The sequence below is a fragment of the Podarcis filfolensis genome (genome assembly GCF_964270895.1).
Source record: "Podarcis filfolensis genome assembly, chromosome: 8".
Taxonomy (NCBI): Eukaryota; Metazoa; Chordata; class Lepidosauria; order Squamata; family Lacertidae; genus Podarcis; species Podarcis filfolensis.
This window is the reverse complement of record NC_139611.1, coordinates 62,257,003-62,272,813: the sequence shown is the minus strand read 5'-3', so window position 1 is coordinate 62,272,813 and position 15,811 is coordinate 62,257,003. Positions and strand designations below refer to the sequence as shown.

Here is a 15,811-nt window from a genome sequence, read left to right as displayed (position 1 = left end):
TCGCTATATGCCGCTCACACTCCCTCGGGCTATCAGCTGCTCGTTCTCATCCCCCGGGCAGGTCGCGCGCTTATTATGCATGATTACATATGGGAGCGAGGCTGCGATTGGCCGAGGGAAGCTCTTACAGGCGCCAATTGGCGAGCACCGTTCTGAGCGGCGATTGCTGAGGGGAAAGACATGGAGACGGGCCGGGGGCTTTTCCTGCGGGCGGCGGCGGCGTGGCTCTGCTTCGTCGGGGCAGCCTCTGCCTCGGCGCCCCCTCAGCGCTACACCCCCGACTGGCCCAGCTTGGACGCCCGGCCGCTGCCGGGCTGGTTCGACGCCGCCAAGGTCGGCGTGTTCGTCCACTGGGGGGTCTTCTCGGTGCCGGCCTGGGGCTCCGAGTGGTTCTGGTGGCACTGGCGGGGCGAGAAGCAGCCCGACTTCGACCGCTTCGTCCAGGCGCGCTTCCCGCCTGGCACCAGCTACGCGGACTTCGCCCCCCGCTTCACCGCCCACGACTTCCAGCCCCGGCAGTGGGCGCGGCTCTTCCAGCAGGCCGGCGCCAGGTCAGCAGCAGACGGGCGGAGCGGGCAGCAGAGGCCGCTTCTGCATAGCGGCCGGCCTGGGGCTTAGCACGATTGAGCAGTAATAATAATAATAATAATGGTGTATAATAATCCATGTGACAAATAGCACCGCGCGGACTGTGTTAATCGCAGTTGTTATGAATTTCCCGCCCTTCACTCTGTAGTCCCAGGGTGGGCTACAACATAAAAAAGAACATCGAAATCAGTTTAAAACAGCAGTCACAGAAACAATATCAGGAATGAATATATATATATATATATATATATAGCTGTTAACATGAAAACACATTGAATGATATTGGATCTTATTAGGACTTCATAGCATTTTTGCAACTAAAGATGGACGATTAATTAGCATTGTTACAAGTGGAGGTGTACTTTATAAAGAATTATGTGCCTTACCTTATGCTTAGCTTAGCTGTAATAATGCTGTTTGTAATAATTTGGTATGGAATGCTTGTAACTGCATAGTGTTTTCTTTTTATTATGTGGTTATGCTGTGTATAATCTGTTATTGGCATAATGATGTAGCGCATAGCAAATTATTCCTACACAGCATCTTTGGAAAGGATAATGCTGCGAGTAATTCATTTCATTTATGTTACAATATTTTTTATTGCGTGGCATTTTCATTGTTCTGCGATGGATAAAATACTCTTGCATAGAAAATTATTGTTACTACACACCATTGCTCTTTCATAATTTAAATCCTTGCAAAACTATTGCAAAATCCTTGCAAAATTATTAGTATATAGCTATATTTTCTAGGCTTGAGTCTAGCTTGAGTACAGTCTTAACCTGCAGAAGAATGAAGGTGTTGCACTGAACTGTGTCACTTCCTCTCCCATCTTTACCTGGAGATGCCAGGGAATGAACTTGGGATCTTCTGTCTGCAAAGCAAATGCTCTGCAAAGCTATGGCCCTTTCCTAAATTCTGTCACAGCATCACCCAATAAAATTGACATGCAGTAGATTTTGGACTTACAAAAATGTAAAATACATGTGTCAGGGAATCAGGAGCAGGAGCACTGGGGAGAGAGGAATTGGAGAGCGAAGGGGAAGAATCTGAGGGCAGCGTAGGGGAGTATGACAGTGGCCCGAGAGATTCTATGAGCTTCTCCAGCGAATCAGAAGATTCCCAGAAGGGGGCTCCGATGGTCAGGGCAAGGGGGGTCCCAGGGGGGACGCACCAGAAACAAGGAGCCAGAGGGGAACCCCAAAGCAGCAGTGGAGGATCGGGACCAGTTTCCCCACCAGAGCGTAGTGGGGGGGAAGAGTCACATGTGTCAGGGCCAGCGTCTCCTCCGGAGGGGAGGGAGAGTGAGTCAGGGCTGACCACGCCTCCATCGGAGAGTGGGGGAATGGAGGGGAGGTCAGTTGCAGCTAGCCCACCCGAAGGGGGAAGCAGTGACAGCAGCAGTGAAACGGTTAGGAGGAAAACTGCTGGCTGGGCGCGCGCGCCAAGTTCAAATGTACAGGCGCGCGGGACAGCAGGAGACCCGGATGGGGAACCAGCTCCTAAAGCCCGCCGGAGGGAGGGAGAAGGCTCAGGGGAATCGGCGTCAGAAGAGGCTAGGAAGGGCGAGACCCCGGCGGGCAGGCGGACCCAGAGGAGGAAGGAGCAGCGGAAAAGGTGGAGCAAGGCGAGGGTCTTATATTGGTGTACAGGGGGAGGAGATTCAGAAGGGTCATCAGCGGTCTAAAGCTTGAGACGTGGGGCTGCGCGCTGCGGCTCTGGAAGTGGAACTGAACTTCAATAAAGACTTTTGTATTTAACAACAAAGCAGCGTTGGTCCTTTGTGAGCTGGGACCTTGGGCAGCTCTGACAACATGCTAAAACACATAATTAAGTTTTGAAATTTCCTGCTGAAAGATGTGGTAATAAGAAAACTATTGCCTTCAGACAGGTGCTGCTTGGGGACTTCCCAGAGGCATCTGGTTGGTCATTGTGGGAAACAGGATGCTGAACTAGATAGGCAATTAGTCTTATCCAGTTGGGGTGCAAAAGGTTTTGCTGTAGTCCTCCCTCAGTCATTCAGTTCTTGACCAGCTAGCACACCCTATCTCTTGGTGAGGCTTCTTACGAAGCTGGGCTAGCCATTTCCCAGACATTGCTGTTGGGATGGTCTAATTTAAAATTATAGGCTTATTGAGGAAATACCTCAAAATGTATGTGCCATAGAATTGTATCCAACTAAGTCCTACTTCAAGTAGACCCATTGAAGTTAATGGACTTAAGTTATGTTCATTATCTTCATTGGGTCTGCTCTGTCGGAGTAGCATTGTATACAACCCTTGATTTAAAAGGACTTATCCATAGAATACAATACAGTAAAGGGAGGGGGAGAGATACAAAAGGAAGTGGAATGGGGAAGTCATTGCAGAAGTTACAAGAGGTCGAAGATTTTGGGGAAGAAGTTCAATCACTCGCAGAGAGGAAGAGATAGATAAGAAGGGGCCAGAGTATGAAAATAAAAAAAGAAAAGTAGTAACTGGACAAAATGCAGGGCAATGAAGAAACAGAAGCCAGCAAAACAAGAAATGGAAAAAAACCCAGCTGTACAGGCACCAGAAATAAGAATGGAGGAGAAAGGGTGAATCTGAGCGTACAAAGAGAATTTCAGTCATCAAACTGGGAAAATAAAAGAAAAGACCTGTGTTTTTGCAGAAGATAACAGAATACACGAGCAATGGTTGTTTTTACAGTGTCTTGAAGAGTACTGTACACAGGAAGAAGGCAAAATAGAAGCATTACTTAAGTGTCTTTCAGGCCAACTTGTTTGTTAAGCATTTGTCCTAGTTTGGTTGCAGGGAGATTAGATGCCATTGGCTATTTAATGAGCATTCATTCTGATTTGTTCGTGGGGTGGTTAAATGCCATTGCATCAAAGCAAATGTTATCCCAACTTTCCAGTTCATTTTCCTGTCGCTTAGCTCAAAATGTCAGACCTTTGGGGGAAGCGGATTTGCTGCGAGACCTCCAAATCAGCTATAATTTTACATCCTGAATTAGCTGGTACATGACTGAATCTCACATGAAAATAGTGACAGTCTGGAAGTGCAGCCAGAGTGAGAGAAAATGAAGTGATTTAACAAAGTTGGGAAGGCCCATCTTGGTCTAGTCTCTCCAGCTCTCACCTACCCTCCCTGTTAGATTTGGGAATCTTGTTGGTTAATTTTCTTCCCTTCTAATCCTGTGTCTTTGGTTCCTACAGATATGTGGTGTTGACAACAAAGCATCATGAAGGCTTCACCAACTGGGGGTCCAACGTGTCATGGAACTGGAATTCGGTAGATACGGGGCCCCATCGAGACTTGGTGGGTGAACTGGGGGATGCTCTCAGAGAAAGGTATCTATGTGGGTTAACAAGTGGGGAGTGGAAGCTTATTGCTGTGCAGGGTCCTGGGCTTCACAGCCTTCTGCTGACATCCAGACCTATCTAATTCTATTACTGTGTTTCCCCCTTTGTTTAATCTTTAGGAACATACACTATGGACTGTACCACTCCCTCTTTGAATGGTTTAACCCGCTCTATTTATTGGACAAAAAAAATGGCTTCAAGAGTCAGTTTTTTGTCTATGGCAAGAGCCTGCCTGAGCTTTATGAGCTTGTCTTGAGGTAAGATTGAACAACCTCCACTTACATGCTTGCTCCCTACCAAGCCCCATTGAACAAAGTAAGACTTTCAAGCAAATTGGGTTGCTCAGAGGTTTCCCCTTGCTACTTGTTGCCGTGGTAGATTGTTATTCATGCAACACTTAACAGAGTGTAATTGGCTGTATAAAGTTACATAGGCCGCCTCTGCCATAGTCCCAACATTCTACCACCATGTTTCCTACAGCGAAACCATGACTTAGCTATGAAATCTCAAATGGTTCACTCTGTGTCCCCTTGGTAGGTTGTTATGAGGATGAAATGGGTAAGTTCATAAGCAGTGTCCTGATCTCCTTGAGGAAGGGCAGGATATATATGCCAGGGCTATATATGTATATGCATGTATTGTTTTGATAGTCTTAGAGGGGAAAATAGCTGGGTAAGCCACTGAAGCTGTGCCTCTCAGGCCCTGTCATGGTTACTTATTTAGAAATGGTAGCCAAGCTTTGCCGCATCCCCTTCAGCTCTGTTATAGGCATGTTTACTCAGATGGAAATCGTACTGTGTTCAGTGGGGTTTGCTCACAGGTAAGGGTGCATAGGATTGCAGTCTTAGTGAGTGTAAAGGTCAACCCCTTTTGTTTTGCCCACAGTGGCTTCCAGAATTTCAGCAAACAACGCTGACAGACTTTCAAGCATATCTTTACAGACGAGAGAGCTAGGAACATTAAAAAAACAAAAAAACCCACTCAAGTTCTGTACCTGGTGTCCAATTTTATGCTTTATGGAACTGCAGTACATATGCAACCCTATAACTTTGTCATTTCTAAAACATGTTTGTAGTGCACAAAGAACTCCAGTTTTGTAATAAGAATGTAGGTTTCTTGCATGCAGACCGCTGGCACAATAGGCTTCTGTCTACCCGGTCATTTGTAGACAAGTGCAATTAGCACACTTGATGTAGAAAGGTGGGGTATAAATTGTTATAATACATTTACAAAATAATTGAATACCATAAGCAGCTATTAGTGGCTCATCTCTGCAGAAAGACCAACTCGAATTTATGACGCAATGGTACTTGCATCTTAGATACAAGCCAGATCTCATCTGGTCTGATGGAGACTGGGAGGCACCAGATACTTACTGGAACTCAACCTCTTTCCTCGCCTGGCTTTACAATGACAGTCCAGTCAAGGTATCTCAATTTCCTTCATGTTTACTGATCAGTTAAAAAGGTTAAGAACTGGGTAGTCTCCTTGTTTGCATTTGAGATGAATCTCTTAGAATGGTTTCTGGTATATGGGGTTGTCACATTTTTTTGTGCTCCTTTGTAAATTCTGCCCTTTTCTGTTTCCTCCGGGGTGAGATGTATGAATTGCTTCTGATGCAGGATCAGCTTATGGTTATGATTATATATGTGTTGCTTTATTATACCCAAAGGTCTCATGGCAGTTTATAAACAAATATTTAAACCTACAACTACAATAACTAAAAAAGATCACACTATGTGTCCCTCCAAGAGTGCACTTCCTGCCATAAAGTTAATCACACACAGTCACCGTAAAACCATAAGCAGCTAAAAACCTTCCATTGAGCTAGTGAGAGAATGATGTCAGTATTCAAATATTTGGGTGTACAGTATTTTTTAAAAAAAAAAAACCAACCTGACAGTGAAAAGATGTTAGGTTTGCAGCCAGGTGCACCTTTCTGGGGAAGGTAATCCAAAGGCAGAGAGCCTCTAAGAGAAAAGGCACTTTCTCACGTGGCAACTCTCTGCACTGCCGTTGGAGATGGTATTCAGGAAAGGGCTCCAGAGATGACCAGGGGGTTCTGAGCAGGTTCATAAGGGAAGAGACACCTCATAAGCCTTAAGGCAATAGAGTGTTCATCCATATGACACTTTATAGGTTAAAATTAGCACTTTGAATTTGGCCTGGAAATCAGCTGAAAGCCCGTACAGATGGCTGGCGCTGTTATTAGATTATTCATCATCCCAGTTCCACTTATAAATATGGCAGCCAGATTTTGCACCAGCTGAAGTTCATGAAGCCTCTTCAGAGGTAGCCCCGCATGTAACATGTTATACTAGACTTAATGCGATGTTACCAGAGCATAGGCAGCCTATCCCCATCCAGCACCCTCATCCAGTCTGTCACTGCAACTAGGCAGCTGAATGGGTGTACAAACTCAGCTGAAAGGCATTTGCTTAAGGTGAGGTGATACAGAAGTTCCATCAGCAGTGGCTCATTCCCACATGCAGATTGCCTCCCAATGCTGCAGTCATCTGGGAATGGGCAGACAACAAGCCAGGCTTCTGTGACATTGAAACTAAACTGTAGCAAAGTCTTTTTCCTCACTGCACTGTCAGGGAGCTGGGTGCAAGCCCAAGTCTTTGTTAAGGCTCGTTCCAGCTCAGGCACAAGTCATGGTTTTGTGTGAATGAGGCCACTTTCTTCAGAGTGCTAACAGGGATTCTACAGCCATCTATAGGGCCACGTGTTGCTGTCCCCCGTCTTTGATCCAAAGCAAAGTGGACGAACAGAACACACTGGATACTTCCATTTTTATCCTGAAACATTAAGCTCTGTTTTATCTGGAGGATTTCACACGCACCTGTAATTATTGAAGATTGTAGCATAAGGCAAAATAGCTGCAGTTATTTCATATGAATCTCTCCCTCTAGGATACTGTAGTGGTGAATGATCGATGGGGCATCAATTGCTCTTGCCACCATGGAGGTTTCTATAACTGTCAAGATAAATACGAGCCTGGCACTCTGCCAGACCACAAGTGGGAGATGTGCAGCTCTATTGACAGAAGATCTTGGGGGTATCGAAGCAACATGCAAATCAATGAACTCATGGATGAATCCAGCATCATTCAGGTGAGCACTTTGAAGTGTAAACAAAGGCCAAGGATTGGCCATCCAGCAATGATGTTGCAAAAGCTTGCAGAGAGTTGCCTGGAGGTTGCAACAGCCGGAGCAGAGATTTGAATTGAGCCTCATCTCTAGTTAAAGTAGGCCACATTCTTTAGGAAAATGCTAGATACTTTTGTACTTCAGCTTAAGTGCATGTAAATGGTGCTGGACAAGCTCAGTATCTTTTTTAAAAAAAGGCTTTTTCAATCTTCCCCAAACTGACTGCCTCCTACAACCACAGATGAATACCTGAAAAGAGAACAAACCATGCAAAACCATAAGCAGTAATCCTTTTTGTTGACTTTTGAAGGGACTGCATAAGATAGAAGGTGAAGGAGAGGATAAGAACTGGCATGAAATGCCGCCACCACCACGCCTGCTCAGACAGGCCCTTTTCCTTCTTCCCAACTTATACTTAAATCCCCCACAAAAGTTTGAGGCATCAAACATGAGCATGCAAGATATTTATGTTTGGTGAAAATTTTGCTTTGTATGTTTATCCGAGTCAGTTTGTTGAAATTACTGCAAGAGCAGCAGGATACATTCTGCAATGTGAATATTTTACTATAATGTTGGATACTTGTGAAGTTATGGAATTTCCTAAGTCAGGAAAAAGGAGGCAGGTGTCTGTGTGATGTTCTACGGCAGGGGTGGCTGATGTGTTGTCCCCCCCAGATGTTGGACTGCTGCTACTACTACTATTATTATTATTAACATTTGTTAGTTGCTTTATCTTGCCCAATGAAACCCAAAACGACTTACGAACAGACAGTAAACCCAACATAGATACATTAAAACCAAGAGGAAAGAGAAGGACATTAAAACATCCCATTTACTTCTAAAAGGTCACAGATAGTTAAAGGCTAAAGACCTGTTTTTGCCTGACACTTAAAGATATGTAGTGAAGGTGCCAGGAGAGCCTCCCTGGGGAGAGCGTTCCACAGATGGGGAGCCCCTGCAGAAAAGACCCCTTGTCATGTTGCCACTGTCCGGACCTCTAACAGAGAAGGCACATGAAGAAGTTCCTCAGAGGATGAGTGCAGGGTCCAGGTTGGTTCATATGGGCAGAAGCGGTCTTTGAGGTATTGTGGGCCATGTTATCTCCCCTGTTCTAGAGTATCCTTTCTCAGTGTAAAGGACTGGACTAGTTAAACAGGCACTTGCAATTTTATTGCTGCTTTGGGGAATGACTTTCTTTCTCTCTTGACTTAAAAATGTTTATATGTTCTGTTTCTGTCTTTACCACAGGAACTTGTGCAAACTGTGAGCTATGGTGGAAACTATCTTCTCAATGTGGGACCCACAAAGGAAGGGGTGATCGCTCCAGTCTTCCAAGAGAGGCTCCTAGCCCTTGGGAAGTGGCTAGGCATTAATGGGGAGGCCATTTATGAATCAAGGCCATGGAGAATACAAAAGGAGAATTGCACTTGCAGCACATGGTATGGCAAAAACTAATACAAAATGGGCTTCTTCTTGAAGATTCAGGAAGGTAGCCTCTAATGCTTCAGCTACCTGTAGTTAACCATTATTTGCATAGCAACAAGAGAGATGTCACAATGTCTTCATGTATATTTGGTTGCAGTGTTGGCCTTAATGTGATGAGTAAATTGTGTTAGAACCTCTTTAGGAACTAGCACACTTGCACAAAATTCCTTTTGTAGTATCTTACACAAATTCAGGTGTGAAAGAAGATCTAGTCTCTATAAGCCTTTATTACTAGACACTATTTTACTGAGGTAGTAAGAAGGGCAAACCTTTTGCATGTGCTGCAGTAGTTCAAAGGAAACTGAAATGCAAGAGGCCTCACCTTAGAAAAAGACATAAAGTATTGTCAATCACAGGTGATGCAGGCTGTTAAAGTATTTGATTGGACTGCACTTCTCTGCTCTTTCAGCACCCAAAGCCCATGAAGGTGTGCTATTCAGATTAATGCTTTCTTTTCTTACTGTGCTTTGCTTTATTTTGCTTAATGAGAAGGTTTGTGTTAGATTTAACATCTGAAGCCACAAATGGCTTTGTTTTGTTTAAATTCTGGTTACACTTTTAAATCTTATTGGTTGACTTTTTGGTATTTGCTACATTGGGGGTAGTTATTTTATTTATCTAAAAGGTGCACAAATTGTCAATAACCAATTATCTCCAAGGCAGCTTTTTGTAGATCACAGAATTGAAGAGTTGGAAGGGATCCTGAGGGTCATCTAGTTCAACCCCAATTCAATGCAGGAATAATTTTTGCTATTAAAAGCTCCCTCATACATCACCTATGACATGGTGATTCGCTAAATCCCAAGTAGAGGGAGAGATGAGAGAATACCAATTCTGAAAGTCTTTCAGGAGCAGAGAACATTTAAAAGAGAATAGCCCAGCATAGAACTCTAATGGAAAGTTTCCACAGGCCCCTGCCAGACCCACCTCCATGTTGGTGACGGCAGCAGTTGAAAAGCAAGGACAGACTGTCATGCAATGTTTGCTTTTAGGGGGTGTGAGTGTAAAGGTGGACTTTGAGGCTTTCATCATTCTTGGCCACGCAGCCACAACATGAGAAGGTGGAACAAGCACTAGATCCCTGCAAACATCAGCAAGGGAAGGTATTTCCGAAACAGATGTTCTGCTCCTAAAAAAGATGGATGCTTTTTCCTTGCTTTGGAACTTTTGTGTCTGTTTCCACAACTTTGCTTTGCTATATATTTTCTCAGGTACACTTCAAAGGGAGAAACGGTCTATGCCATCTTCTTAACCTGGCCAGAAAGCAGTGTGTTGATTCTTCCATCACCTGTCTCATCTGCAACCACTAAAGTAAGGAAAGAAGGGAAAGCAGGCCTGAAAATTGCGTCTACTGGCATCTCAGTAATTTTTAACATTTCTTGAGCCTTTGTTATGACAAAGAATAATTTTAATGGCTCTAGCAGGAACTTGAATACCCCGTATTCAATACAAATATGAAATTACCTTAGTCTGGCTATTGGTCTGTCTATACCAGGCATGACCAAATAAACGCCCTCTCAGTTACCTTTGCCAAGATACAGTAGAAGTTGTGCTGGATTTCGCTTGAAAGGAAATTCACCACAGAATCTCCATAGCAGATTCATATGCATATTTGCTCTGGAAAGGCAAAGTACCCCTTCAAGTATCACTTCATATCATCCATGTTCATGTGCTCCATTCATGGGTACCCATTTCTGCTAAATGATGGCAACTTAAACCCTGACTGACCAAGAGGAGACTGGATTGTTCCTGATTCTGAATGTGGCTGCTGATGGTCTTGGGCAAAGCGCTCTCCTAGCTCTGCTTCTTGAGATCTTTTTAACTGGCAATACCAGGAGTTGAACCTGCATCTTCATGCTGTTAGGGCACTTCCCCAGTTATCTGATTAGCTGGGTTTAACCTCTGAGGGGCAGGGAAAACTGCCCAGCATGAAGGCAAGTAGCTCCTTCCATCTCCCCCACCCCATGCACTGCCCTTGTTGCTCTTGCCCACTTTAGGGCTGCAGATTTGCTGGTCTTCCAGCTGGCTCCAGGTCACTATGATGCCCACACCAGAAAATGATAGGCGTGCATTGTTTGCATTTCCCTATCACGTGCCTTCCTAGATTCTCTTCTTTTCCTTTTGTGAGGAGGCCACAAATTAACACAGAGGCTGCAGCCTCTGCTCCCTATAAGTAATACAGTTGGGTGAGGTGGGCAGCAGGAGAAGTAGTAACTACAGTGTAGGAAGGCAGCCTGTCAGTGGTCAATCTAGTTGCTGAGTATTTCCAAGAGATTAATTTATTTGGGATATTTATAATTAGCCAGTCTCAGAAAGAGCTTGGGGTGATATACATCAAAACATATCAACAAAAATACAGCAAATATAACTAAAGCATATTCAAATGAGGGTGGAAATTGTAACAGCTAATTAAAACACATCTATTGATGCTCAGGGTAAATCTTCTATTATCAGACTGCATAAATAAATTGAACTGAAATTCACTTGTAGAGGAGATAATTCCAGAGATGTGGTCTTACCACATATAAGTTCCTTCTATACATCCCCTCACTCTGAATCCTGGCGGGGGCTGTGAACAGAGCTGCTCCCTCCACCTCCCCACTGGCTGATCTTAAGATCAAGCTGTCTGGCATTGGAGGAGATGCTCTGGCAGATATTTGGGCCCAAGGCTGGTTAGGGCTTTTAGGCCATCTCTAACGCCTTGAATTAAACCTGGTAGCACACATGCAGGCTGTGTAGAGCTTTCAGGGTTGGCACATGTTCCCATCTTGCTGCGCCATCTGGCAGCCTCAGGTTTTCACTCCTAAAATTGCCCTATGACTCTTCAGAAAATTAGATTGCTGCAAATAATCAGAGAAGCTCCTTCCTTCAATAGGCAATTGTAGCTAGATACTTGCCAGAATGTTCTGTAATAGACTTAAACAGCAAAATGCCATCTGAAAACAGAATTCACATCTTTAAATGCCATTTTATAAGAATGTTATTTGCTTCCTCTTGCATCCTGTGTATGTGGTCTACCCCGTGCTCTGCAATCACTTTTTAATTATTCATTTCTGACAAGAGATCAATCTATGCAGATGGATACTGTGTCCTCTTGTTGGGAAGGATGCAGTGGTAGTTTTGTGCCTGTTCAGGCTACCCACAATTCCTAGACTCTTCAGTCCTTAAGCCAGTAAGCAAGTGCTTGGCAGATGTCTGTGCCTTAAAGTTATTTTTTCTCATTCTTGGTATTTTCTTAACTGCAGTAAGCTTGATAAAGGGAGTCCCCTCCTTACAATCTTGGTACAGTTTGTTTTTACAGTGGTGCAGTTTTCTCTTAGAGAGCACAGTGAAAACCTTATCCCTAATTGAAACTTGCCATTTCCATATTCTTCCTTTCTTGGAAACTCTTACGAAGCAGAGGATATTTCTGAAATCATTGTGCTTTATTCTGAACATTCCTTCCACCCCAATTCTGAATGGTTTGAAGACAGTGAGTTGTTTAGTGCAATGGGGATCCTTCTTGCAGTACCTGTTTGTTTATATTTCTCATGTTTATATCCCACCATTCCCCCAAGAAGCTTAAAAGCAGTACATTGTTAGACTGAGAGACTGTTACTGGTCCAGGATCGCCTAGTGAGCTTCATGGGTAAGTGGGGATTTGGACCCTGGTCTCCCAGTCTAACACTAACCACTACTCTTCTCTGGTTCTCCCCACGTGATTGACACACAGTACCTGCATTGGGCTCATGGCGCAGCTACGATGCTGCGGCGGGGTGGCCATGTCACTGAGAAAAGATGTGCAATCATAATATACATTACTAGTCAGGTTATGAGCTGTTTGGTGCTTCCACATGTTCCGCAAGACCAATATGGAGATAGCTAGCTATGTGAACCAGCCTAATTATCTTACAATGCTTTTGTATAAAGTAACAAATTAACAACTTTTGTATCCTTGTTGTAGGTGACTATGTTGGGATTCTCTGAACCTTTGAAATGGCAGGTAGCTCCAGACAAAGGACTGAAGATCATGCTGCCCTCTGCTGTTCCTTCACTTCTCCCTCTGCAGCATGGCTGGACTCTTAAGCTAGTTGGAGTGGCATGATGGTGAAGTTGGAAGAAATTGAGGAACGTCTGTTTTTCTCTCAATGACGAACCATTCAAGCTGGTGTGATTAGTGGCATGAATGGGTTTGAAATCGTGGGTGGTTGGGGCTTAAAAGATGGGTCTGCAATGCAATGCAGTGTTTATGTGTTAGCAATCCTCAGGTGTTGCATTTCAGTAGGGAGAAACCGAAGAACGGGCACTCTCCCGGCATGATTTAATTTGCCTGACACAAATGTCCAAAAGCACTCTGCTGTAATGCATTGAGCATCATTTGCACAGAATGAGAACTGTCTCCAGTAACTTCTCGGGGAAATCAGCTTGGGCTGTGATGAGTTCCACTTCACTTACATGTTATGGGAAACTATACCTAGTGGCTAACTGAACACCAAAGTTATTGTGATCTTGGCCACTTAGCTTGAAATAAACTGTGATCCTTGACTTAGCATTACACCTGAAGGAGAAATTGTGGTTTGTTTCAGTCTCAGCATACCCTGATCTGTAGCCAAGGTTTGTCCTTGGCTTACTGATGATGCTTTGTTAGAGCAAAAGAAACCATGATTCCTGGCTTAGCGTTACCTCCAAAGCTGGGGTCATGGTTTGTTTTGCTCTAATGCTAAGCCAGGGATAATGGTTTGGGTCCACTTGCAGGAAAGGGACAAAAGCAGCTCTGAAAAGCACATTCCAGCAAACCATTACCTGGTATACTGTGATATGCAAACTTAGGCCATTGATTAGAGGCAAAATGAGCAGAGCTCAGCAATTGATCTCAGTTGAATTAGAGCAGGTCTCCCATTTATGTATCGCTTTACACAGGAGGAGTCACAAAGCAGTTTCCAGAGACAACAGCATACAATCGACAATAAAAAAAAATATCAAAATGAAACAGATATATGAAGTATAAAACAAAATAACTATATTAAGTGTTCATTCACAAAAATCACTCAAAAACATGAATAACTGCCCCATCCAATAAGTATGAACACCAAAAATATATGTCCAAAACATAGACCATTAGTATTATGAGGTACTAATTAGAACTTTGAAAGCTTCTGAAAAGTGTTTTGCTTGGAAGTGGAGAGGAGAGGCCTTGTATCTAAGTTCACAAACCAGCAAAGTCCAATGGGAGGGAACACAGAATTAACTAGAATCACTGGTAACAAGCCATCAATACATCACAGTTGTGGGGCAATAGATAATTAAATGCCAGATTTTGGTGCAGTGATTTGAGGGGAACAAAACAACTTTGTTCTTGGAAGGCAGTGATGATATGACCTTCATGTTTTCAGAATTGTGTAAGTTCATCTCTTGCAAAAAGTGGAACGTGAGCCCATGTAGAACAGGGAAAGGACTCTCTTAGAATGGGTTTCAAGGTCTAGACTTACAAATCAATTAAGAATTCACTTGTAAATAAGAAAAGTAGCTGGTCCCTCACTTGCCTTTCTCATGCATTCTATTGATGAAGCGTTAATGCTATCCTGAAACATCCAGTTAATTCATATTGCTGCATATGGCATTAAGTGCCTTTTCCACAGGCATGGCTGGCAAAATTTAGAAACTTTCACCATTGGCTGCTCATCTCACCCTGTTTTTCCTTAGCTAGTCCCTTCCCTTATGTCAAGGGTAGCAAATCTGGTGCCCTCCAGATGTTGGACTTGAACATCCTTGACAACCGGTCATGCTAGCTGTGACTGATGGAAGTTGTAGTCCAACATCAGGAGGATACCATGTTGGCTAACCCTTCCATAGCATATAAACTTACCTTCTAAATGAATAAACATACAAGATGGGGAATACGATTGCAGGACCTTTTACCCCATTTCTTGAGGGATGTTCTTGTGCTCTGGAAGTACAAGCTAATCATGCAGTTGAGGGCAAATGTGGCTCTGAGTGAAGGGTATGAGTAATTGGGTTGAAATGTTGACCCTGCAAGGGATGGATGTGGGATCTGTGGCACTACAGATGTTAGTCCTGCTCCCATCTGCACCAGCCAGTTGAGGATGATGGAACTTGTAGCTGGGCAACATCTACAGGACTACAGGTTCTCTATCTCTGCTGCAAGGGTTATGTAGCAGTTAACTGCATTCTGCCACCCCCACCATGGCCTCTAGACTATGATCAAGCAATGCAGTAGATCCCAGCAAGTTTAAGGAGTGTGTTGCAGTTGCTTAGCAACTATAACAGGTGATTTCCTCACCTCCATCATATGGCCTATCATGACAAAATACGACAGACAGTATATTTCAAAGGGAAACCCGTACGGTGCAACTCTGTAAACGAATGACTTTAAATCAGATGTTTAAATCTTTTATATATATATAAAACCAAACAGCAAGATTGAACCACGTGGTATGAGTGGTCCTCCTGATGTGTTATTCTGCAATGTATCGATCACAGTGCCTTTTCTGTTTTTCATATCTGATTTCAAATGTTGGTTTTGCAAAAATAATAAAACATTGGAATTGAAGTAATAGCATTGCATGATCTGAATATATGGCATTGCAACAGGTGAGGTTTGGAAGCAAAATGGGTAAGAACTTGGGAAGAGGTAGGCAGCCATTAGAACTGGCTTGTGAGAATGCCCTTTGTGGTGTCGTTTTTCTGCACATAAAATGCAGCTTTTCAGTTATCCTGTGGAACAATAATAATACCACATTTAATCACCATCTTAGTATTATTATCTCCATAATAGATAAGCATAGGATGAGAGAATAGGGGATTTATCTAGGACTTAGCAGCTCACAGCATGGACACAGGTTCTTGAGAAAGCCAAGGAGACACCAGAGAGGTGCCATTGTTTTACTCCAATACTTTTCAGAGGTATCCATTACCTCTGAGGCAAAGGAAATCCTCTCCCAACCCTTTAGTTACCTTCAATCATTTCTAAAATGATTTTTAACACGTTCAAGGGGAAAGACCTATGCGTGTTCCAAAGAAAGGTGGTTTCCAATGAACATCCTGGTTCAATCATTAATTGCAGTGCTGTGAAGTAACAGTCAACCTCAAAAGCTCAAGCTCAGTGCCAGTTAGGGGGATCCAAAAAATGCAATTGATGTCATCTGTCTCCTGGCTTGGGGACATTGGCAAATAGCCTTTGGCATTGATCATCCCTTGCAACATACTGAGGAAAATGCCATGATGCTAAAATGCTGAGTAT

The 15,811-nt window shown here is 43.6% G+C and overlaps 1 protein-coding gene and 1 long non-coding RNA gene across 2 annotated transcripts in view; both read left to right on the top strand.

Moving 5' to 3' along the window:
- LOC310767995 overlaps positions 1-15,811 on the top strand; it is a 135,422-nt gene that overhangs the window by 16,045 nt on the left and 103,566 nt on the right. The gene's annotated exons all lie outside the window — the stretch shown is intronic.
- Positions 119-15,125, top strand: FUCA1 (alpha-L-fucosidase 1). The gene is made up of 8 exons (XM_083626653.1): positions 119-551; positions 3,788-3,922; positions 4,054-4,191; positions 5,256-5,361; positions 6,850-7,050; positions 8,335-8,525; positions 9,783-9,882; positions 12,515-15,125. The coding sequence occupies exons 1-8, from the start codon at positions 181-183 to the stop codon at positions 12,653-12,655; spliced, it is 1,383 nt and encodes a 460-aa protein (XP_083482779.1). The 5' UTR covers positions 119-180; the 3' UTR covers positions 12,656-15,125.

Bases quoted from the DNA above. Each gene is read 5' to 3' on its own strand.
- FUCA1 (XM_083626653.1), top strand. From the start codon at position 181: ATGGAGACGGGCCGGGGGCTTTTCCTGCGGGCGGCGGCGGCGTGGCTC. The intron at 552-3,787 runs GTCAGCAGCAGA...TGGTTCCTACAG, and splicing joins TTCCAGCAGGCCGGCGCCAG to ATATGTGGTGTTGACAACAA. The intron at 5,362-6,849 runs GTATCTCAATTT...CTCTCCCTCTAG, and splicing joins ACAATGACAGTCCAGTCAAG to GATACTGTAGTGGTGAATGA.